The 25551-nt window shown below is 36.4% G+C and overlaps 1 protein-coding gene across 1 annotated transcript in view; it reads left to right on the forward strand.

Annotated features, from left to right (window-relative positions):
• Positions 1–20060, forward strand: part of CAAP1 (caspase activity and apoptosis inhibitor 1) — a 51392-nt gene extending 31332 nt beyond the window's left edge. Inside the window, exons 5-6 of the mRNA XM_024252792.3 lie at positions 322–395; positions 18346–20060. Coding sequence (XP_024108560.1) covers positions 322–395; positions 18346–18692 — 421 coding nt within the window. The 3' untranslated portion in view covers positions 18693–20060. The remainder of the gene's footprint in view (positions 1–321; positions 396–18345) is intronic.
• The last annotated feature ends 5491 nt before the right edge of the window (positions 20061–25551 follow it).

Consider the following 25551-nt stretch of genomic DNA (forward strand, 5'->3'; position numbering starts at 1 on the left):
ACTGCTGTGAGTTGTGATTTCTCCTATCAGCTACCCTGCAAAGTATTGTAAGGGAGAAAAAATTACTTTCATGTTCCTTTCAGGTTTGCCCCTTGATTTTACAAAGAAGTGTACTGCTTAAATTGCTAGTAGTTTGTAGCTGCTGCTTCTGACACTTGAATACTTGTTTCTGAGCTTCCAGAGTACACCGAATGATACCCTGGGAGCTTAGAAGAATGTATCCTGTCTTCCCTGGTGCCTAACTTAATTCTGGGAACCTGGGTAGTAAATATTATGTGATTAAATATAGTTTTAAAGGTTGATCTTATTTTCATTTCCCAGGCAAGACATCTGTATAGATTCTGCTTCATCCATGAGAGAGAATAAGCAACCTGAAGGTTTGGAATTAAAACAAGGTATGAACCAAGTACTTGATTATTGTATAAAATTTACCTGAAGAATAGAAGCATTTTACCAATAATAAATTTTCAGTGTCTAACTCACCCCATTTTACAGATAGAGGAAGAGAGCAATTTATTTGGTCAAAAATCAATCACTTCATGATTCTTTTAGCTACTGAAATAATTATATTTTGTGATGTATAGTTAGTTACAGAAGCCACCAGAATTATCATCTTGAATAGTTTTATTTCAGTAATTTATTTAATTAAATTAATTAATTTATTTATTTTGAGACGGAGTCTTGCCCTGTCGCCCAGGCTGGAGTGCAGTGGCGAGATCTCGGCTCACTGCAAGCTCCGCCTCCCGGGTTCACGCCATTCTCCTGCCTCAGCCTCCCAAGTAGCTGAGACTATAGGTGCCAACCACCATGCCCAGCTAATTTTTTGTATTTTTAGTAGAGACAGGGTTTCACCGTGTTAGCCAGGATGGTCTAGATCTCCTGACCTCGTGATCCGCCCGCCTCGGCCACCCAAAGTGCTGGGATTACAGGTGTGAGCCACCATGCCCGGCCTATTTTAGTAATTTATATATCATCAGCTGCAAGACATTGGAGATACGTTAACTGGGTAGCTTTGGGTTGTATGTGGAAAAAAAAACAGTAAGTTTTATAGGATAACTTTTTTCCCCCTGAGGTATTTTGTCCTTGTTTGCTTACTTTCTTTGTCATTTATTGCTTTCTTTAAATCAGTAGTTTTTGACATTACCAGCTAGCAGAAATAAAGTGGTAATTTTAATTTATTCAAGCCAAGTACATTTGTAGGGCTAATCTTTTAAATGCCTTTTTTGCTTCTTTTTATCTTTAGTAGAAAGAATTGAAAGTAAAATAAGTTTTTATTAGTTACTCAAATGCCAGCTCACATTTGTTTCTGATAAAATTAATTCAGAGCAGTAAAAATTTGTTGCATCCAAAAAGATTAAGTTATCTATCATGTAATCACCTAATCTTTGATGGCTTAGAACAGTTTCTCTAAAATATGAGTCCTATGAACTTATTTGGTAGAGAAAAACAAGTCATTATTTAGGCAGAATTTGTTTAAAAACTGGTTTTTTATTAATGCTTAATTTAAAAAGTGGAAAAAAAGGTTAGACAACAAATTTAGTGATTTGTTCAATTTATATGTAGAGAGAGCAAAATCTAGATTTTCTGTAATTCTGATTTATTTACTGTAGGATTTATATTTCTGATTGTTTCAAAAATTCCCATTGCTTTTCAAAAGTCCTGTTGTGATAACCTCATATAAAATCAGACAGTTACGTCTTTGTACTCTGACTTCTTCTGAGCACCACCATAAACTCAGATTCATAGTTTAATTGACATTTATTTGTCACATATAAATACATGCTAAACACATATTACTTTTATATAATATAATCATAATCATATTACCTTACACCTCATGTATAATTAGATTACACCTCATGTATAATTAGACTACACTGCTACTGTTTCTTCTTTGTTTCTGCTCTTTGTATCAAATGAACAGGCAGTATGGAGGGTATGCTATTAGATCATCTGAGGAGAAGAGAATGTTCTATAAAGGACAAGAAAAGCTAGAATGGGCAGGTTGATTTCCAGTTCCTAGGAAAAAGGAATGGAGACCACAGATTAGCCAATGTTACCTTGTAAGAGAAGATGTTTTTGTGTTCCCATGTTCACACACTCAGAATTCTTTAGAACTCCCTTCCTAGTGTCCACAGCCTGTTGTGCTGTGATTTCTTTATGAGAACTTCAGTCATGTGAAAAACCAGTCATGAAGGTGCAGAGAGGGAGAGAAGAAGACCTCCAATGAGCCAGATATCAAAAGTCCAGGCCTTTTATGCTTAGGAGCCTGTAACCACACTCAGGTTCTCAAGGTGGTGTGAGACATTAAGAACACACTGATGGCATCAAGCAGAGTTGAGAAGACATAAGATCAAAGTGTAGCAGTACCATTGTGCAATACAGTTCATGCTCATGTTATGACTAAATCTATAGCAAATAGTTAAATTAAGTTTTAACCTTTTTTTTTTTTTTTTTTTTTTTTTTTGAGACAGAGTCTCGCTCTGTTGCCCAGGCTGGAGTGCATGGCGCAATATCGGCTCACTGCAAGCTCCGCCTCCCGGGTTCACGCCATTCTCTTGCCTCAGCCTCCTGAGTAGCTGGGACTACAGGCACCTGCCACCACGCCCAGCTAATTTCTTTTTTTTTTTTTTTTGAGATGGAGTCTCGCTCTGTCACCCAGGCTGGAGTGCAGTGGCGCAGTATCAGCTCACTGCAAGCTCCACCTCCCGGGTTCACGCCATTCTCCTGCCTTAGCCTCCCGAATAGCTGGGACTACAGGCGCCTGCCACTACGCCCCGCTAATTTTTTGTATTTTTTAGTAGAGACAGAGTTTCACTGTGTTAGCCAGGATGGTCTAGATCTCCTAACCTCGTGATCCGCCTGCCTCAGCCTCCCAAAGTGCTGGGATTACAGGCGTGAGCCACTGCGCCCGGCCAGTTTTAACCTTTTTTTAAAAAGCAGGGAATTAAAGTCTTTTAGAAGAATATCTACTAAATGATTAAAATATAAAATGTTTTATTGCATAATGGATAAACATAAGTTACTTAGAATATTTATGGAAAACATCTTCCAGATAAATATTAATATAGCTGAAATCTGAACTAGATAGTAACTTGCTTGAAGTTAACAAACAAGCTGAGGTATATCAAGAAATAGAAATCCTGATAGGCTCAATAAAGATTATTGCCTTTTTTCTAAGTGCACTAATATTGTCTATTTGTAATGTGCATAACCTGCAAAATCTAATATCTCTAACTTTTCTTGCATAACTAGCTATTTTTGTTCACAGTTAGCTCAATAAAAGCAGAATATAAGCTCCTTGTGAATGCATTGTCATTTTAATGCCTTGACCAATTGAGAAAATTCACTGAAGCTTATTTGGTACGAAAGTAACCTTTTGTTCAGTAGGCCAAAATATAAAGCAGCATTGAATTTTCTTTTTGCTCTTTCAGAATAAAATAAATCATATCATGTGACCTATTAATGGTATATGTTATTTAAATTACATTATCAGTATTTAGAGCATTTAAAATACTGAAGTATTGCTTGAATAATACACAAGTATTAATTATGAATTAAGTTGAAATTGGCATTTTTTTGTCTAGTACTGGTTTCATTCATCTTTGTTGCTAGAAAATATTTTTGAAACCGGCAGTGCTGAAGATGAGTATCAGATTTTACACTAACTTCCACTGCACTTTAATAATGGGCTAATAAAAGGAATTACCTTTACAGTGAAAATGTTATTTAAATGTAAATATAATCTATTGGTTCAATGATTGGTACTGTAGTAAAATAGAAACTCTTCTGTTAGAAATTCTTTCTTTCTTTTTTGTTTTTGTTTTTGTTTTTTGTTTTTTTTTTGCTCTGTCGCCTAGGCTGGAGTGCAGTGGTGTGATTTCAGCTCACTGTAACCTCCATCTCCTGGGTTTAAGCAATTCTCCTGCCTCAGCCTCCCGAGTAGCTGGGATTACAGATGCCCACTACCACGCCTGGCTAATTTTTGTATTTTTAGCAGAGATGGGGTTTTACCATGTTGGCCAGGCTGGTCCCGAACTCCCTACCTCGAGTGATCCGTCCACCTTGGCCTTCCAAAGTGCTAGGTTACAGGCGTGAGCCACCGTACCCGGCCAGAAATTATTTCTTAAATCATTCATTTCAGTCAGAATGTAGTTGTATAAGAAACATCAGTTATAGTTTTTACTCATTAGCACAGCTATAGCACATCTGTAGATACACGTGTGCATGCACATACCTGTGCAAGCTCACATGTGCAAGTTTCAGATCTTATGTTAATTTCCTTGAGGATTTCAGAGATTGCTGCTTTTCAAATAATGGTGGCTTATATAAATTTTCTGAATTGGTCAGTTGTGCTCTAGTTAAAAATAAAAACTGTTTGTTGAAGGTATTTCATTTGTAGAAAATATTTTTAAAATATCAAATATCTGCTAGTGTTAAGTTTACTCAAGACATTCAGCAATAGTAAAATATTGATCTGTATTTAAATTGTTGCTTTAAAGTTTACAGCTGGAGAAGGATGTCGTTTTGTGAACTATTTTCCTTTGTAAATTCAAAAATTAAGTTCTTATGGTTTTTGTATTTTTTTCTTGGAAGTTTTCATGAGAGAAATTTTAAAACTATACATGAGAAATAACTGTTAAGTTAGAATGAAGCGTTGAGGTTTATAGTTGCTGTAAAATATTTGAAGGACTATTAAATGGAAGCGTGATTAGATTTTTTATGTATGGCCTTGGAGAAAAAAAAATAGAACCAATAGATAGCATTATCATTAGACAAAAATGTTTGGTCTAACGCAGTGGACTGCCTTCTAAGATATGTTTCTGATGCTGAAGGTGTTTGGACACAGGCCACATAAATAGCCACTTGGTGGTGCTGTTGTAGAGGAAGCAATGGTTGGCTGTTTGGCCTTGATCTAGTTCCTTTCTAGCTGTCAGGTTTTGTTAAGACCAGTGCCTAGTGCCTTGTTTGTGCTTAGGAAGAATGGTTAATAACTGTTTTCCTAAATTGTTTAATGGAAGCAATGTGAAATATACACTTTTTTTGGTTATCTCTACGTTTTTTATTCTATTGGAAGAAAAGAAAATATGTTTGATTTAGTCTTTGATCTGTTTAATGGTTCCTTAAAATATATTCATTTGAATACAGTCATTAAATAAATAATATAATTAAATGGTATAAAAATGATCAAAATCATGAAGACATTTACTACATCTTATTTTGAATATTTGTACATTAGCTGTCTCATGTGAGAATCTTTTCCTTAAAGACATGCAAGTACAAAATATGCACACAGAGTTTTGCTTTAAATAGGCTCAAATCCTACCCCTCCCCCCTTTAAAAAAAAATACTGGCCAGGCTCATGCCCACGCCCACAATCCCAGAGTTTTAGGAGGCCGAGGAGGGAGGATCGCTTCAACCCAGGAAGGAGGTGGAAGCTGCAGTGAGCCATGATTGCACCACAAAGATTTCAGTATTTTGAGAGAAATGTTTATTTCTATGTGTCTTTAAGTACTCATTTTAAACATTCTATCCTGTGATGTATATCATAGGATCTTAGATACACTCTTAAGGCATCTACTTTGGAGGTCACATAGTGTAAACCTTCAGTCATTATTGGGACACTGGGTTCTTTTTAGTCATTACGCTCTTACCCAGTTCATTAGGGAAAGCACCTGTTTACCAAAGTGCTCCTACCAAAGGAAAGACAGTAAATACTAGGCTTAATCCAGATTTGGTTACCAGTTTCAGAACTCTTTACACATAGCACATCATAGTCTATGATTTAATTTGCAGTTTTGGCTGCCACATCGTATAGTTGATACACGATGAACTTACATTTTATGTTTTATTAAAGGCTTTTTTTTTGGTAGCAGCTTTAGGTTTACAGAAAAAGTGAGCAGGAAGTACAGAGTTCCCGTATACCTGCTTACCACCTCTTCCCCAAGTGAACCAATTTGTACATTATTATTAACCAAGTCCATAATTTATGATGAGGGCTTAACCTTTGTGTTGTACATTCTGTGGGTTTTGATAATTTTATAATGACATCAATCCACTATTAAAATATACAGAATATTTTCACTGCCTTAAAAGTCTTCTGTGTTCTACCTATTTATCCCGCCCACTCTCTCTCCCCCAACTCCTGACAACCACTGATCATTTTACAGTCCCTATAGTTATGCTTTTCCCGGAATCTCTGTAGTTTTGAATCATACAGTGTGTAGCCTTTTCAGATTGGTTTCTGTCACTCAGTATATGAAGTTCCTCCATGTCTTTGTGTGGCTTGATAGCACATTTTGTTTTATTGCTGAATATTTTTCATTGCGTGGATGTACAGCAGTTTGTTCATCCATTCACCCATGACATCTTGGATGCTTCCAAGTTTTGGCAATTATGGATAAAATAGTGTGCAGGTTTTTGTGTGGACATAACTTTGCAACCCATTTGGATAAATACCAAGTTTAGTTTTGTAAGAAATTGCTTAATTGTATTTCAAAGTGTACCATTTTGCATTCCCACTGACAATGAATGAGAGTTCCCATTGCTCCACATTCCTATCAGCATTTGGTAGTGTCCGTGTTTTGGATTTCGGTCATTCTAATAGGCATATAAGTAATCTCTTGTTTTCTTTTGGAATTCCCTAATGATATATGATGTTGAACATCTTTCATACACTTATTTGCCATTTGTATATATTTGGTGAGTTGTCTTTTCAGATCATTTGTGCATTTTAAAAACTGGGTTGTTTTCGTATTGTTGTTTTAAGAGGTCTCTATATATTTTGGATACCAGTGCTTTGTCACATGTTTTGCAGATGTTTTCTGTGAATCTGTAGCTCGTCTTTTTGTTCTCTTACTATTTATTCATATTTAATACACAGACTCTAGATGTATGTTTGGTACATACTATGTTTATTCAGGTGAGACTTTGTAAATATATCATTTAAGGGACCCACAAGAAGAAGATACATTCAGCTGAACCCAGCATCCTACTTTGTGAAGCGTCTGTGGTTATTTTGAATCTGTTAAGTTCTGGGAAATAGTATAGAATGTTTTAAGTGCATAGGTTTTGGAAACTTACTTGGGTTTGAATTTTGTTTCTGCTACTTTAGCTATGTGAACCTAGGGCAAGTTACTTAAACTCTCTGTTCCTCAGCTTCCTCATTTATAAAATGAGGATAGTAAATATGAATGCCTATTTCATTATGTAGGTGTAAGGATTGAATGAATTAATACATGCAAAATGCTTTAGAGCAGTGCTTAGTAGATATTAAGTGCTCAAAAGTATCAGCCCTTGTAATTATTTCTGTTATCATTGTTGTTTTCTGTTTCATCACTTCAGTATCAACCTGGCAGTTTCTAATTGGTAAGAGGGTCTCTATATATTGAATCATAATATGCCTTTATGTAACTTGTACTCATTGGTTTCTCTGTGCCCTTTGGTTTGAAGAAAATGAGTTTAATACATCTTCTAAATAATAGGTCTTCAAATTTTGAAGTTCACCCCTTCATCCAACAAACTTACTGTTTTGTTCTAGGCACTAGGGATGGAAAGATAAATATGTCCGGATCTGGAAAGAACTTGTCTAATAAAGGAAAACAGATATGTAAATAAATTTTTTCATATCTATCTGTATCTGAACCTATATACTCCCCTTATCTCCTGTTAAAATGGATGAACTCTTTGTGCTGCCAAGACCAGCCCCTCTGTTTGAGTACTGATCCTGCTACCTCTTGGTACCTGCGAATACTTCGTTTCTCCACCTAATTAATGTCCCCCTCTCTAGTGAATTATTGCCAGCAGCCATTTCACTCGTCATTGCTCAGTACTCATCTTGACCCATCAGCAGCATTTGACAGCATTGGTTATTTTCTCTTTCTTGACACTGGCTTTCCTGGATTTTTATGACTTCTAAAGGATGAGTGCCCCAGGACTGACTTTTTTCTACACTGTCTAACTGATGATCTTATGTAGTTTTAAGACTGGCAACTACTAATTTATTTCTACAATTCAGACTTCTAACACTTGTATATCCAGTTTACTTATTAAATGTCCAATAAGCATTTTAAGTTAACTTGTACCTGAATAAATTCTAGATTCCTCTCTGACTCCCCACCCACTCTAAAAAGAAGAAACATAAAAACAGCAATACCTTGCTGCTTCTACCATCTATCCCGTCTTAATAAATAGCAGTTATATTCTTCTCAGTGTCTAGGCCAAGAAGTCCTTTCCTTCATCTCCATCCTGATCCCCCTATTTCTATCCATGCTCCCGGGAGTCTCTTTCACACAGCAGTCTGATTATTTTGTACTGTACGAATGGTCATGTTAGTGTTCTTATCAAAGGCTTCTAATAGCTTCCCATCTGTACACAAAATCCATAGTCCATCTTTCCTTTGGCCAGTATACAGCCTTAACATGATGTGACTTGTTACTCTCCGCCTTGCTCTCTCTGCTCCTGCCTCCTTGCTTTCTTCTAGCACTCCAAACACTCCTTTGTCAGGGGCTTTGCTTTTGCTGTTCCTTCTGCCTACCTGCTTCCTCCTCAGATAACCATATGGGTCTTCCGTGCATCATTTAGATTCCTGATCAAATGTTACCTGCTCTGTCTAAACTAGTTGATACTAATTTTTTTTTTCCAGAGCTCATAAACCTTCTAATAAACCTAGAATTTCACCGGGAATTGATGTCATGTTTACTGTACTGTAGTGTTATAGAAGTCACCTTTTGAAAACCAGGACTGTGTTCATCTATCACATGTCTAGTTCACAGCCTATCAGTTATGACTGCAAGTTTTAATACATGTGTTCCAATATGTCAAATCTGAGCTCTAAACTTGTTTACACCAGTAGTGTACTCTTATTTACATCAAACTACCGTTTTTAAGATTATCTCCATTATCTATGAAGCCTTCCCTTCCCTAACCTACTTCTGCTCACCTCCCCTCTTCTCACAATACCCTTTTTTTTTGTTTGTTTTTGAGACAGAGCCTCTCTCTGTCACCCAGACTGGAGTGCAGTGGCGTGATCTCAGCTCACTGCAGCCTCCGCCTCCCGGGTTCAAGCAATTCTCCTGCCTCAGCCTCCTGAGTAGTTGGGATTACAGGTGCACACCACCACGCCCAGCTAATTTTTGTATTTTTAATAGAGATGGGGTTTCACCATGTTGGCCAGGCTGGTCTCGAACTCCTGACCTCAAGTGATCCATCTCCCTTGGCCTCCCAAAGTGCTGGATTACAGGCATGAGCCCTGGGAGACTGAGGTGGGAGGATTGCTTCAGCCCAGGAGGCAGAGGTTGCAGTGAGCCATGATTGTGCCACTGCACTCCAGCCTGGGTGACAGAGTGAGACCCTGTCTCCAGAAAAATTAAATTTAATTTAAAAATAAATAAATAATTTTACATTATCTAAAATTAGAATCAAATCTCTAGTATCTCTTTCTGAGCTTATATTTATATTTAAACAAGCAAAAGCAATGCCACAGGAAACATGGTAGTTTATGAAGTAGATAATGAGTTTGAGCACAGTTTCCTAGGATGGGTAGATTATGGAGCACTGAGATGTTACTAACAGAAAGTATTTGAGTGTGATGCCCTTTTGAATGAGTGTAAGTTCCAAGAAATCTTGAGGGGGAAAAGTTGCTTGCTTCCAAACTCCGGTGCTTGGAAATTGAGACAGCTGTTCTGCCTTCATTTTTCCCTTTTGGGTATTTTCATTTTTGATATCAAACTTTTATTCTACCAGAACCCTGTTTAATCATTGGTAGGAGAAATGATAAGTGCTATTTTAAAGTTTTTTGTTTACTTTCCGATTACTCAACAAAAGATTATAGTCAGGAATTGCTTATGTCAGCCTGTTATTGTGCCCCAATGCAAGACCAAAAATATCCACTTATCTGATCCATTGTAAAAGACTAGCAGGGAGTCCCTATTGTGCTTTTTATCCTAGAATGGTGATGTCTTCAGAGACAATAATTTTGGATACTGCCTTTTTTTATATATTCTCACCTGTGCATTTTATTCTGTCAGGCTCACATACCTCTGTACTGAGCTTTACATCTAGCATTTTGCTTGTGCCCATTGTGTCCCTCACACTTGCAGTTTCCTCTTCTGTTAATATCACCTATTAGATTTTACCCATTCTTAAAGGCCCGTCTCATATCATATATCTATGAATATCTCCCTGATTTTTGCCTGTTGCCTTGTATATTCTGAAGTTCTGTTATATTTTATATTGCATAATTTGGTATGGTAAAGTATAATGCCATACATTAAGCATACTGTGAAGACAAAACCTGTGTCTTAATCATGTCACGAATATTTTGTCACTCTGACATTTTGCAAGATCTACTTCTAAGGCCTTTGCAGCACCATCATGGCATGTGTAAAAGATGCTTAGTGAATATTTATTTGATTCTTGGAATAATCTCTGAAGGGGATACTTAATGGATTTGTGAGTCTTAAAAGTCAAGTTTACAGGCTGGTGGATATTCATGTTCTTTGGAAGTTCAATAATGGTTCAGTAGAATACTAGACAGGTTTTCTTTACTGAATCATTTGCATTTTTTCTTTATCTTTAGAAATCAGTCATGCCACAATTAAATTTTATAAATGATGGTCAACCTAATGTACGTAAATCTAAATCAGTAGCTTAATACACTACACATAAGAAAAAAAAAGCCAAGTTTTCTATAACACAGCATTGCTGAATGCCTTCATAGGTTTCACCTCTCCATTATAACTGCATCATAGATGCCAAAGCTTTTTATACATCTGAAATAATTTAGTATATACGTTAAGTGACTTGTACAATAGAACATGGCAAATTATTGGAAGAGTTTTATACTTCAAGTCATTTTAGTATTTCTTAATTTTCATCATTCCAGTAGAATCAGTCAGTAACTCATTTTTAAAAGCATCATCTGCAAACTTATTAATACATTTCCAAAGATAATTTACTCTCGTTTTCAGTATTAGGGAATTATAGAGTTTTCCCTATCAATCATGATCCTCAAACAGAAGAGGTAAAACTTGTACATTCTTTCTAAAGAAGTAACTTCGTCCTCAAATAACTCATTCAAAGATCTCAACATTTTTGGGGTAGTCATGTTCTGTCTCTCCAACGCCCACTCTACCCACGTACGTGTGTGTGTGTGTGTGTGAGAGAGAGTTTTCAGGAAGAAGTGAGGTAAATTATTTCTGCTCCTTCAAATAAAGTCTAGTCAGTAGCAAGAAATATAACAGGTAATGTGTTACCTATTTTAATAAAGCATTAAAATAAGTCTTCACAAAGTTTTGTTAAAAAATTGTTTTTACTAGCCAGGTGTAGTGGCTGACACCTGTAATCCCAACACTTTGGGAGGCCAAGGGGGTGGATCATGAGGTCAGAGATCAAGATCATCCTGGCTGACACGGTGAAACCCTGTCTCTACTAAAAATACAAAAAATAAGCCGGATGTGGTGGCGGGCGCCTATAGTCCCAGCTACTCGGGAGGCTGAGGCGGGAGAATGGTGTGAACCCGGGAGGCGGAGCTTGCAGTGAGCCGAGATCATGCCACTGCACTCCAGCCTGGGTGACAGAGTGAGACTCCATATCAAAAAAAAAAAATTTGTTTTACTATTAGAAGTAATCATATAACATGTTTTATGGTAAAATGTCAAAAATCTGTTTATAAATTAAAGAGGTGTTTGGGTTCTACAAAGGCACTGCTAGTACTTTAAGCCCACTTAATTTAAGCTTTTTAAAAAATACCTAAAGGAAAAAAAGGAAATAAAAACAGTTTTGATGTATGCATGATGTTAAACTAACGTTATTGAAATCCACCAAGAAAAATAAAAGACAGTTGGGCCTGAGGTAAAATGTAAAAAATGCAATTAACAATAATAAGAATAAAAATTCAGACTATTAACTAGAGACATAATAATCAAAGTGGCACAGGAAAGAGAGCAAGTAAAAACTTAGATCTAAGTTACTGATGTTATAGAGCAGCAAAAGAACTAAAGTTAACTTTAAACAATACACAAAGAAACAAGAAGATACGATATATTCCTTACATTAACTGTGCTCCTTCACTAAGATGGGTAACCCCTGAAATACTACATGCCATTTAGGGCACTTGAGAGAAAAACAACACAAATGAAGAAATGGAGCAAATAGCTTATGAGAAAGGAGTAAAGTAGTTTAAGAGCTTGGCTAGGCAATAGTTATAGGAAGACAAAGATGTAAAAGATTTCTCAGGGAAAAAAAGGGCTTTATCATGCGTTCATCCCTTATAGTTGATCCTCTGGCTAGCTACTCACCAATGTACCTTCGTTGTATTACACTGTCATCCAGCCTGTATACTTTCACTATTTCTCTTGTTTTCCTGCTATCTTCAGTCCTACCAACTTGATTCATATCTCAAACTCCGCACCCAAGTACTGAAGATATTTTAAATAAACGAATCCATCTAGGCTTAGTGTCTAGACAGCAAAATGAATCAGTCACTACTCAGATTCATTACTGACATATAAATAAATGGAATAATTTTTCAGAGGAATATATGTTTATGTTATTCAGTGAGCTATAGTTGTGAATATGGGATAAAACCATAAAGGCAAAATATTTGGCAGCTAAGTAGAACAGCCAACACTCTAAACATTTTATTAGCAAGGAGAAAAAATAAACAACTTAAGACCCAATTTCTCTAAAAGTAATATACTCCTAATATAAATAAAAAGGAGTGTGCCACATAATAGAAAAAACTAAAATGTAATACCACTGTTTTTATTATCATCTATAACAAACCTCAGTGCGTGAGAGCTGTGGGATTCTCTAAATTAGATAAAAGAAAATACTTGTGGCATAGGTTTGCTTTCTGTTAAAAGTTTTAAATAGAATATCCAATGAAAGTAAACAAACATATAAGAACTATTTTTTTTTTTTTTTTTTTTTGAGACGGAGTCTCGCTCTGTCACCCAGGCTGGAGTGCAGTGGTGTAATCTTGGCTCACTGCAAGCTCTGCCTCCTGGGTTCACGCCATTCTCCTGCCTCAGCCTCCCGAGTAGCTGGGACTACAGGTGCCCACCACCACGCCCGGCTTATTTTTTTTGTATTTTTTAGTAGAGACGGGGCTTCACTGTGTTAGCCAGAATGGTCTCCATCTCTTGACCTCGCGATCCGCCCATCTTGGCCTCCCAAAGTGCTGGGATTACAGGCATGAACCACCGCACCTGGCCACATATAAGAACTATTAATCACATCACAAACATTTTGAGTTATAAAAATAAAAGGAACTTTTAAATTATGCTAAAATATTTAAACCTTGATAGGACTTATAAATATTCTAGTTGATAATAATTCAGCTTATCAGAAACAGTTCTTACGCGTAAGATTAAAGTATGTCTAGTGTTTTCAGTGATATGCTTGTGAAACCTCTTGATAGTGAATTATTAAATTAAGCCAAGACAAACTCTAGAACATGGATTACTTAGATACTGGTGTGAATTTCCGCTGAAGACAGCAAATTGAACATACGTATCTACTTCCCATCCCTACCAAGAACCCACTGAAGTGACAGAAGAGGGATACTTAAAATAATAACAAAAGTTGTAAATTAACTGATGACAAAACTAATAAACAGCAGTCCTTCCAAAGTAAACCACAAAATAGGGAATAAACAAAGGAAAAAAAATCAGTAGATTTAGCTAAATGTTAATGTTTCTGAGAAAAAAAACCGCCATAAGTAAAACTGTAAGACAGGAAAACTACAAAAAAAGGACAAATATAAGTATAGAATCTAGGTATTATTAAGAAACAAAAACATGGGCAAAGGGTAGAAACAAGTCAGATATTTCACAAAACTGGAAATACAGAAGGCAATACACACGTGGAAAAGAATGCTTAACCTAATTTCTAATCAGATAAATGTAAATTAAAACAAAATATTGCTTTTTACTTACTAGTAAAAACGAGGATTTTTATCTGTCTATAAAAGAAGCTAGTACATTACTAAGATGAAAAAAAATGACCAAGATATATTTTTAAGTCAAAAAAGTAAGCCAAGGAGTGATAATTATGTTTTTGTTAAAAATAAAATAAGTACTCTAAATTATTAACAGTGATTACTTCTGGGAAGGGTTAGTAAAAGAAGAAGAAAAATTGGCCGGGCACGGTGGTCATGCCTGTATTCCCAGCACTTTGGGAGGCTGAGGCAGGCAGATCACCCGAGGTCGGGAGTTCGAGGCCAGCCTGACCAACATGGAGAAACCCCGTCTCTACTAAAAATACTAAATTAGCCAGGTATGGTGGCGCATGCCTGTAATCCCAGCTACTCGGGAGGCTGAGGCAGGAGAATTGCTTGAACCCGGGAGGTGGAGGTTGTGGTGAGCTGAAATTGCGCCATTGCACTCCAGCCTGGGCAGCAAGAGTGCAACTCTGTCTCAAAAAAAAAAGAAGAAAAATTAATTTTCCCATTTTGCTCTGTGAACATGTATTTCTTCAACCTTTTACAAGAATGAACTGTAAAAAATATTAAAAGAAAAAATGAATTTACAGTATAACAAAAAAAGATATAATGTAAAGACAAGAAATTTTATGGTTTTCACAAAATATAAATAGACAGGATCAAATTGACAAAAGAAAGGAAAATCATAGCCAAAGACACCATAGATAAGTGTAACTCTTTCTTTTTTCTTTTTCTTTCTTTCTTTCTTTCTTTTTTTTTTTTTTTTTTGAGACAGAGTCTCGCTCTGTCACCCAGGCTGCAGTGCAGTGGCGCAATCTCGGCTCACTGCACCCTCTGCCTCCTGGGTTCAAGCAGTTCTCTGCCTCAGCCTCCTGAGTAGCTGGGATTACAAGCACCCGCCACCACGCTCAGCTAATTTTTGTATTTTTAGTAGAGATGGGGTTTCACCATCTTGGCCAGGCTAGTCTTGAACTCCTGACCTTGTGATCCACCTGCCTCGGCCTCCCAAAGTGCTAGGATTCCAGGCGTGAGCCACCGTGCCCAGCCAGTAAGTGTAACTCTTTCTTAGTCTTGGAAAGAAGGAAGAATTGGCTGTGGAACAAACAACATGGCAATTAAAATTAAGTTTATTTTGAATAATTAAGCCAACTGAACTCCTCCTTTCCCTCCTTTTCGCGGCCATATATCCAAGCACTCTACTCTGAGAGGCCTACCCCTCATCCATTTTACATCAAAGAAAAAGATCTGTAGAGAAATAAACAACTGCTCAAAAAAACCAAACCAGCTACCAGAAAAACATAGCTAAAACAAATGAAGGACCAAGATAAATAAAAGAAGAAATAAAATTCAGGGATCAGAAGATAATCTTTTGGAGAAAGGGGAAGAAGAGAGTCCATTTAATATCCTTATTAGAGAGACTAATGTGTACACTGCAGCCATAAAACAGGATGTAATGAAAAAAAGCCAGAGACCAAAAATTGTTAGAATTTAAAATTACAGATATCGGCCAGGCGTGGTGGCTCATACCTGTAATCCCAGCACTTTGGGAGGCCGAGGTGGGTGGATCACGAGGTCAGGAGTTTCAGACCAGCCTGACCAACATGGTGAAACCCCGTCTCTACTAAAAATACAAAAATTAGCCGGGTGTGGTGGCACGTGCCTGTAATCCCAGCTACTCAGAAGGCTGACGCAGGAGAATCGCTTGAACCCTGGAGGTGGAGGTTGCAGTGAGCAGAGATAGTGCCATTGCATTCCAGCCTGGGCAACAGAAAAAACAAATATTCAGCAGTTGCTGGGAGATAATGTTAAGGAAATATCTCAAAATCCAGAAAAGAAAAATATTTTTAAATGTGCAATAAAAGTTAAGAGATGAAGATGAACAATTCATGAAGTCCAACATGAACTGAGTATAATTCAACAAATATTACTGAGCACCTACTGTGTATAAGGCACTGTTTTAAGCACCAAGGAAACAGCAGGGAACAACAATAAAAATCTCTGCCCTATATTTAAGTAGTAGAGAGAGAGTAAAAATACATAAAAATGTCAGGTGCAATGAAGAAAAATAAAACAGGATAAGAAGACAGTAGTAGCAGGATGACACTTTCACAGAGAGTGATCACTGTGATCTGATAAGGTACCATTTGAGCAGGGACTTGATAAAGTGACAGAATAAGTCAGAAAGCAAGAAAGTAGACAGTGGAAAGGGAAAATAAAGAAATAATCTGGATAAAACTGTTAGGAGGTGAAGAAGGCCGTCACCCTGAAAGGGCTTGCCAACTGTAGAACATCAAACCTAAGACACATCCTATGAAATAGAATTCAAGAATAAAAAAAGTTGCTGAAAGTTTCCACAGAAAAAAAACTATAGATTACAAACAAAAGCATTACAATGGTTAGGTTCAGGGAATCAAGAGTATTCTCATCAGCCACTGTAGACAATACCCAATCCCAATGGATACTGACATGATCACAAAAAGAAAAGCAATTATATATTATGTGCTGGAAGTACACAACGTCACTTCTAAATATTCTTACCAGAAAATTGAACCTGAGTCTGATCAAGCCTCTGAATCAACTACCAGTTTACCTCTTCTCCACCCCCTCATTATATTATTCAGGTCTTCATTCATTATCTCGCAACAACCTCTAGTCTGAAAAAAAAAAGTCACATTTTTCAAAAATTTGTATTTTAAAATATTTTATACAGCCTGTAGTTTCTTATTCAGAATCAGTGACTATACACTTTAAATTTTAGGTAAAGCCTCGTAGACACTAAAGTTAATTTTTTGAGGCTGTGAACAACTTAGCACTTATTTTCTTTTCTTTTTTTTTTGAGACGGAGTTTCACCCTTATTGTCCAGGCTGGAGTGCAATGGCACGATCTTGGCTCACCACAACCTCCGCCTCCTGGGTTCAAGTGATTCTCCTGCCTCAGCCTCCCGAGTAGCTGGGATTACAGGCATGCGCCCCTATGCCCGGCCAATTTTGTATTTTTAGTAGAGACGGGATTTCTCCATGTTGGTCAGGCTGGTCTCAAACTCCTGACCTCAGGTGATCTGCTCACCTCAGCCTCCCAAAGTGCTGGGATTACAGGCATGAGCCACCGCACCTGGCCTTATTTTCTTAAATCTATTTTAGTCTCAAGTTAGAATACTTGTATAAAATATTGTTTCTTAAAACAAAAGGTTTTATTCAATTTTCTGTGGTTTTTTATGCTGTTTGGAAATATTTGTTGCTTTGCGGACATATATAAAATGTTCTTTGCCATCAAATAAAATGATAATCTTATTTTTACAAGTTCTATTTATGGACACAAAAATAATTTTTTGTTTTATTTTCCACTTTAATTTTGGAATGGGGGTGGTTTTTCAATTATAAGCATGTAGGAGGATCACTGAAGGTCAGTAAATCATCACTGGTTATAAAACCAATGGAGTATAATTGTTTATGTCCTTCCTGTACAGTCTGTTATCAGAATTTACCATCCGTCAATCTATGTTTTGTAAAGAAGCTTTCCCTACTGTAAGGAAAGTGCTATCAAAGCTTTCTTATATTAGGGAAAGCTAACATTTTGGGGATCATGACTTTTAAAAAAAATTCAATATTTAAAAGATAAATTAATTAGGAATATAAGTGAGTACTCAAAGTTGCAAATGATGCCTGGAATTGAGTAGTATTCAATGCCAAGAATAAGGTGGTCGAGAGCCATAATCTGTGTTTATTCATGTTCTTAGCATCAGTTATAGAAGTTTTATAACAAATGCATTTTTTAAAATTATTGTGTACTAACTTTGTTAATTAAAATCCTCGTCATTAAAACACATTTTACCTTAGAAAATGGCCTTAGGCATTCTTCTTTAATTTATCGATTTGGAACAAAGTGTTTGAAAAAGCGTATGAAAAGATTGGGATAATTGCAATGCATATGTTGTCCTGCTTGCTGATGATACTTTTTCTTTTTTGTAGTTTATAAAGCAAAGTATTTAAACACCTTCTAGAATGAAATTTTACTGCTTGAATAGTAAGCCATACTCTATCCAGAGGATTTCCAATGTCAGCTTTCATTTTGTAGTGCAGAAGCTTTACTGTGATATAAAATGTTATAACATTTTAATTAGGACAATAGATTGTGGGTACTGCATATGATGGAAGAAATTTCTTAATGTTCCCATGTTCTACTAAATTAGAATGAAAAATACATTTGAATTTACATTATATTAGATCTGCTTTGAAGGTTGAGGAGTCAGGGGAAAAGAGGGTGGCATGGGGATTATGGGATGTGTTTGGGACTCCATAGTGGGAGGTGGGATCAAAGCATTTTTTAAATTATAAACAGTAAGGAAATTGTGACCCATGGTATTTAGGTTACATAGATCTTTCTCCTTTTTTCGTTACAGGAAAAGGGGAAGATAGTGATGTACTCAGTATAAATGCAGATGCTTATGACAGCGACATAGAAGGCCCATGCAATGAAGAAGCAGCTGCTCCCGAGGCACCAGAAAATACAGTCCAAAGTGAAGCTGGTCAGATAGATGACCTGGAGAAAGACATTGAGAAAAGTGTGAATGAGATTCTAGGACTGGCAGAGTCTAGCCCAAACGAACCCAAAGCAGCCACCCTGGCTGTTCCTCCACCAGAAGATGTTCAACCTTCTGCACAACAACTGGAGCTGCTAGAACTTGAGATGAGGGCAAGAGCGATTAAGGCCCTAATGAAAGCTGGTGATATAAAAAAGCCAGCCTAGGTATTTAACTTGAGTTTGAATTTTAGGTATGTTTGAACAAAGCCACATCATTTAATTTTGTATCTAAAATTTATTTGGGGTCTTATATGTTATTTCTCATGTAACCCTTATTAGGTCAACTCATTTTAGCCCTAAAATACCTGTGGCTGTTTCTTTTTTTTTTTTTTGACTACTTTTATATTATAAATGTGTGTTACTGTCTTATGAATTCATGGCAATATAGTTGGATAGCCTGGATACTTTGTTAGATGAGTATTTAGCTGTGTCTGCAAATCTTAAAAGCCATTAACAAGGAGTTGTGGTATTTTTTTCTTTATTTTTAAATGTTTGGGCACCAAACCTAAAAGCAAAAGATTGACGAAGCATGTTTTTCTTAAGGCTACTTGTATTTTACAATACAATATTAAATTATTGCTTTAAATTTGTTAACAATTTGAGAAATTTAGTTTTGCTTATATGCACTTTTTAAATATATACTATTTTGAAGATTCCTTATATAGATGCAAATTTCCTAGTTAAAACCAAATAACAGAGATCTGAAATGACTGAGAAAAACTTTTTTATTAAAGGAAGGAATTAATTTAAGGCAATTTTTAACTATGTAGAACTAATTGCCCATGTTTAATTATAGCAGACACGCCATTCTAACAGGTATTTGATAGCATTGGATGTATTATTCTAGGTTTTTTCTTTAATAAAAGTGGAACAAGTTTTCATTTACATTCCAAGCTGTCAGGAAAATGAAGAATATTTTATTATCTAGGATTTTATCTGATGTAGTTGCTTAAAGATCTGATGTGCTATAATTCCATGAATCAGAAATAATAAAATGCTATCATTCTGGATCTGAAGACTTTTGATACTTTTTCAAAAGCAAAATTAATTTCAGGAACCTTTGGTAAGTTGTTGTTATAATTAATCCAATTTTGTATAGTTTTTGTAAATAAATTACCATCCTTCCACAATTAGGGATGCTTTTATCCCCCCATCACTAATTGCAGTTGTTTGATACCAAAATAAATTTACATAGAGATCCTTAACTTAAAATAAATTAATTTTTTCAAAAAACATAAATCTGGAACTGTTATTTCTATATTTGATAACAAATACAGTATATTTTATTTATAAGCCATGGTCTACTGATACTGTATGAGGACTTTCCTTATATATAAAAGTTGCAGGGATTGTGTTTTATTAGCTGCTTTAATTATGTTAGAGAGTTTTTCAATGGAAATAGAGGACATTTATGAAACGCTGGAATTGCAGTTACAAATTCTTTTTGTTGTTGTTGTTCCTGAACATGCCTTGGAATAATTCTACCATTTTTTTCCCCTCCGTAAGTCTTTCTAATAAAGCATAGAAAAAGCCTATATGATTTTAAATGCTTCTCTTAAGCTGGTAAACAGATTTGAGTTATGAGTTCATTGTTATTGCTTCAAGATGAAAAGACAGTGATATAATTCTTCTATTTCAACTTAAAGTAATAGTTAATATGCTAAAGTAGTACAGAATAAACTTTATTGCTGCTTACTAATTACAAAATACTGTAGATGGCATCTGTATGATTAAACATATAAAGTAAAACAGGTCTGAGGGCTTTGTAGATGATTAAAGTCTCCACCTTCATGAAGCATTGTGTGTCTGTTCTACTCTATGCAGAATGGTTTACAGGACATTTGACTGGAGTGGATATGTGTGAGGTAGAATGAACAGAACAAATTAGAGGCTACTTAATTCCCTACCTTGGAAAATCAAATTTTTATCTTCTTTTAAAATGTTGAAAGACTTGAGAGCTTTTTGAAAATGAATGGCTTTAGAGAATGGGAAAGTTTGCTTTAGAAATGCCTAAGTAATGGGAAAATACCATGTATCGATCTGATGCTGCCATTTAAATGATCAGCCCAGAGGTATTTATTGAACGCCTATGAGGTTCTCAGTCTTGTTCAAATCTTAAACCTAGAAGCCAGGTGTGGTGGCTCACGCCTGTAATCCCAGCACTTTGGGAGGCTGAGGCGGGCGGATCATGAGGTCAGGAGACTGAGACCATCCTGACTAACATGGTGAAACCCCATCTCTACTAAAAATACAAAAACAAATTAGCCAGGTGTGGTGGAGGGCACCTGTAGTCCCACCTACGAGGGAGGCTGAGGCAGGAGAACGGTGTGAACCTGGGAGACGGAGCTTGCAGTGAGCCGAGATCGCGCCACTGCTCTCCAGCCTGGGCGACAGAGTGAGACTCCATCTCAAAAAAAAAAAAAAATCTTAAACCTAGAGATCTTACAATATAGATTTTATCATGGAGTAGACTGGTTAATAAAGACATGGGTGGGTGCTGCTTGTTTTTATGCCTGATTCCTTCCTTTTGTTAAGGTGAGCAACATTTCTAGGCAATATTTAATTAGTAATTAAAACAAAAAAAATTGGCAGCTGAATTTTTTATTCAATGTCAAACAATCCTGATGTTTGATGAAGAACTTGACTTAAATCCTTTTTATTTTTATTTTTTTAGAGATGAGGTTTTTGCTATGTTGTCCAGGCTGGCCTCAAGCTCCTGTGCTCACGCTATCTCTCCCACCTTAGCCTCCTGAGTAGCTGGGACCACAGGCACACGCCACAGAGTCTGGCCCCTCAAATCTTGAATGCTGGGTGGCAACGGATAATAAGTCTTCTGTGTTAATGAGCAGATACCTCAAACTAAGCCTTGGTTAACATTTAGATGTTCCTACTAATCCACACAGATATATCCTAAAAATCTATCACCAGGTTACCAGTAACATTTCAATTATGAAAAATCACTCAAAATACATCTTTTTGTTGAACACTATTAATTCCTCAAGTTAATCAGGCAATATATTCTTTCCTTATAAATCTTTTGGCCAAAACTTACTTTCAGCAAAATGTTAGATCTTAGGATTTGTTATCTGATTAAAGATATTCTGAACCATTTGGACAGTAATACAAATTGTAATAAAATCACCATTTTTCAATGCCATTTTCAAGGTAGATAAAGCAGAGGTGAACCTGTAATTTGGGCCAAATATTTGGGCTTTAAAAATTCTCAGTTCTAGTCCATCATAAAAAGCAAGAAGAGGTCAGTTATGGATACTTTTCTTTGATTCTATCTTCTTAATTCTTTAAAAGGCCAACATGTTTTAAAACTTCGTCTTTAGATGTGTTTACATTTTCTTTATATTCTTCAAATAAAACAAGTATATCAGTAGGAACTCATATAGTCAACATACTGACATTTGATATTTAATAATTATTTTTAAATGCTTTGTGATACAAGAAAAAGAATGTGAGAATTAAGAGCAAAAGGGTCTGATTCTGCCTAACCAGCTGTGTTACCTTAGCAAGTAACTGTAAAATGAGGGAAATAAATTGTAGCCAATATGTAAGATTTCTTTCAGCTGTAATAGTCTGTGATTCCAATAGAGAATGCTGTAAACTTTGCCAAACTTACAGAACTCTTTTGAGTTCAAGTATTTCTCATCTCTCTTCCTTCCTTTCCCCACCCAATTCAAAATGAAGCCATTTGTTAATCTCTCTTGTCCCTCACTGTTGCTGGATGTGAACAATCTAGTATTCTTTTTTTCTTTTACCTGTTCCAGTCTTCAATGTCAAGATTGCTTGGTAAGTATTAATATATATTGTACAGAGTTATTTGCTGCGGTCCATAAATGTAGGTATTTAGCTGTTACCTGTAATGTTTATGTCTGTATTTTTAAATAACATGATTGTTATCCCTTTTTAAAATATTTTAGTTTTAGATTTTATCAGTTGGTCTATTTTGGGATTTGAAGATTAAGCTGTAATTCCTCTACCTCTCCTCTAAGCGCATACCTTCCTCTCTCATTTTCACAGTAGAGTGCAGTTACATCACACTTTCTGGTTAAGTTAGCATTCAATATTTATACTATTTTGACTCTGTAAATACTATTCACAACTGGAATGTGTGGTATCTGTAATTATATTTCCTTTTTGGTCCAATTTTTGGCTTGAGTTTTTTGGAATTAATAATATTGCCTTATTATTTTATTTGCTGAGTGGTCTATATAGCAGAAGACTGCTGTATAGTAGTATTTTAAAACTTCCCAGAACAGAATGACATGAATTTACACTCAGGCTGTCCTCCAGAAGTGTAAATCTCTTCTCAGTAGATTCAAAGAGATCATATAATCCATCACTTTTTTCTTTAAAGATATTCCTTCTGGAGCTCTCTGTACTATTCTAATCTGGATTGGTTGCTCTTCACCTCTGTTACGTTGGATCCCCCATTTCCTGAATTCTCTTTCTCTATTGGTGGCATACCTCTTCCGACAGCTTCCTGTGAAAGACTGCATGCACAGTAAGTTATTTTGATTCATTGGTGTGACCCAACATGGCTCAGTTCTGCCTACATACTTGATTGAAACTTTCTGTGAATAATAATGTTTACATGCCAGAAATCAATGTCCTGAATTTTACAGTATTGCACCAGTGCCTTCCAACTTCCATTAAATTTGTTGAAAATTAATTGGTCATTCTGATTCTTTTTTTTATTATTATTATTATACCTTAAGTTCTAGGGTACATGAGCACAATGTGCAGGTTTGTTACATATGTATACATTTGCTATGTTGGTGTGCTGCACCCGTTAACTCATCATTTACATTAGGTGTATCTCCTAATGCTATCCCTCTCCTCTTCCCCCCAACTCCCTGACAGGCCCCGGTGTGTGATGTTCCCCTTCCTGTGTCCAAGTGTTCTCATTGTTCAATTCCCACCTATGAGTGAGAACATGTGGTGTTTGGTTTTCTGTCCTTGGGATAGTTTGCTGAGAATGATGGTTTCCAGCTTCATCCATGTCCCTACAAAGGACATGAACTCATCCTTTTTTATGGCTGCATAGTATTCCATGGTGTAAATGTGCCACATTTTCTTAATCCAGTCTATCATTGATGGACATTTGGGTTGGCTCCAAGTCTTTGCTGCCCACTTTTTGATGGGGTTATTTTTTTCTTGTAAATTTGTTTGAGTTCTTTGTAGATTCTGGATATTAGCCCTTTGTCAGATGAGTAGATTGCAAAAATTTTCTCCCATTCTGTAGGTTGCCTGTTCACTATGATGATCGTTTCTTTTGCTGTGCAGAAGCTCTTTAGTTTAATTAGATCCCATTTGTCAATTTTGGCTTTTGTTGCCATTGCTTTTGGTGTTTTAGACATGAAGTGCTTGCCCATGCCTATGTCCCTAATGATATTGCCTAGGTTTTCTTCTAGGGTTTTTATGGTTTTAGGTCTAACATTTAAGTCTTTAATCTATCTTGAATTAATTTTTGTATAAGGTGTAAGGAAGGGATCCAGTTTCAGCCTTCTCCATATGGCTAGCCAGCTTTCCCAGCACCATTTATTAAATAGGGAATCCTTTCCCCATTGCTTGTTTTTGTCAAGTTTGTCAAAGATCAGATGGTTGTAGATGTGTGGTATTATTTTTGAGGGCTCTGTTCTGTTCCATTGGTCTATCTCTGTTTTGGTACCAGTACCATGCTGTTTTGGTTACTGTAGCCTTATAGTACAGTTTGAAGTCAGGTAGCGTGATGCCTCCAGCTTTGTTCTTTTGGCTTGGGATTGTCTTGGCAATGCAGGCTCTTTTTTGGTTCCATATGAACTTTAAAGTAGTTTTTCCCAATTTTGTGAAGAAAGTCATTGGTAGCTTGATGGGGATGGCATTGAATCTATAAATTACCTTGGGCAGTATGACCATTTTCACGATATTGATTCTTCCTACCTATGAGCATGGAATGTTCTTCCATTTGTTTCTGTCCTCTTTTTCGTTGAGCAGTGGTTTGTAGTTCTCCTTGAAGGGGTCCTTCACATCCCTTGTAAGTTGGATTCCTAGGTATCTTATTGTCTTTGAAGCAATTGTGAATGGGAATTCACTCATGATTTGGCTCTCTGTTTGTCTGTTATTGGTGTATAAGAATGCTTGTGATTTTTGCACATTGATTTTGTATCCTGAGACTTTGCTGAAGTTGCCTATCAGCTTAAGGAGATTTTGGGCTGAGACGATGGGGTTTTCTAAATATACAGTCATGTCATCTGCAAAGAGGGACAATTTGACTTCCTCTTTTCCTAATTGAATACCCTTTATTTCCTTCTCCTGCCTAATTGCCCTGGCCAGAACTTCCAACACTATGTTGAATAGGAGTGGTGAGAGAGGGCATCCCTGTCTTGTGCCAGTTTTCAAAGGGAATGCTTCCAGTTTTTGCCCATTCAGTATGATATTGGCTGTGGGTTTGTCATAAATAGCTCTTATTGTTTTGAGATACGTCCCATCAATACCTAATTTTTTGAGAGTTTTTAGCATGAAGGGCTGTTGAATTTTGTCAAAGGCCTTTTCTGCATCTATTGAGATAATCATGTGGTTTTTGTCTTTGGTTCTGTTTATATGCTGGATTACGTTTATTGATTTGTGTATGTTGAGCCAGCCGTGCATCCCAGGGATGAAGCCCACTTGATCATGGTGGATAAGCTTTTTGATGTGCTGCTGGATTCGGCTTGCCAGTATTTTATTGAGGATTTTTGCATCGATGTTCATCAGGGATATTGGTCTAAAATTCTCTCTTTTTGTGTGTGTGTCTCTGCCAGGCTTTGGTATCAGGATGATGCTGGCCTCATAAAATGAGTTAGGGAGGATTCCCTCTTTTTCTATTGATTGGAATAGTTTCAAAAGGAATGGTACCAGCTCCTCCTTGTACCTCTGGTAGAATTCAGCTGTGAATCCATCTGGTCCTGGAATTTTTTTGGTTGGTAGGCTATTAATTATTGCCTCAATTTCAGAGCCTGTTTTCGATCTATTCAGGGATTCAGCTTCTTCGTGG

Source organism: Pongo abelii, chromosome 13 (genome assembly GCF_028885655.2).
Source record: "Pongo abelii isolate AG06213 chromosome 13, NHGRI_mPonAbe1-v2.0_pri, whole genome shotgun sequence".
NCBI classification, from domain to species: domain Eukaryota; kingdom Metazoa; phylum Chordata; class Mammalia; order Primates; family Hominidae; genus Pongo; species Pongo abelii.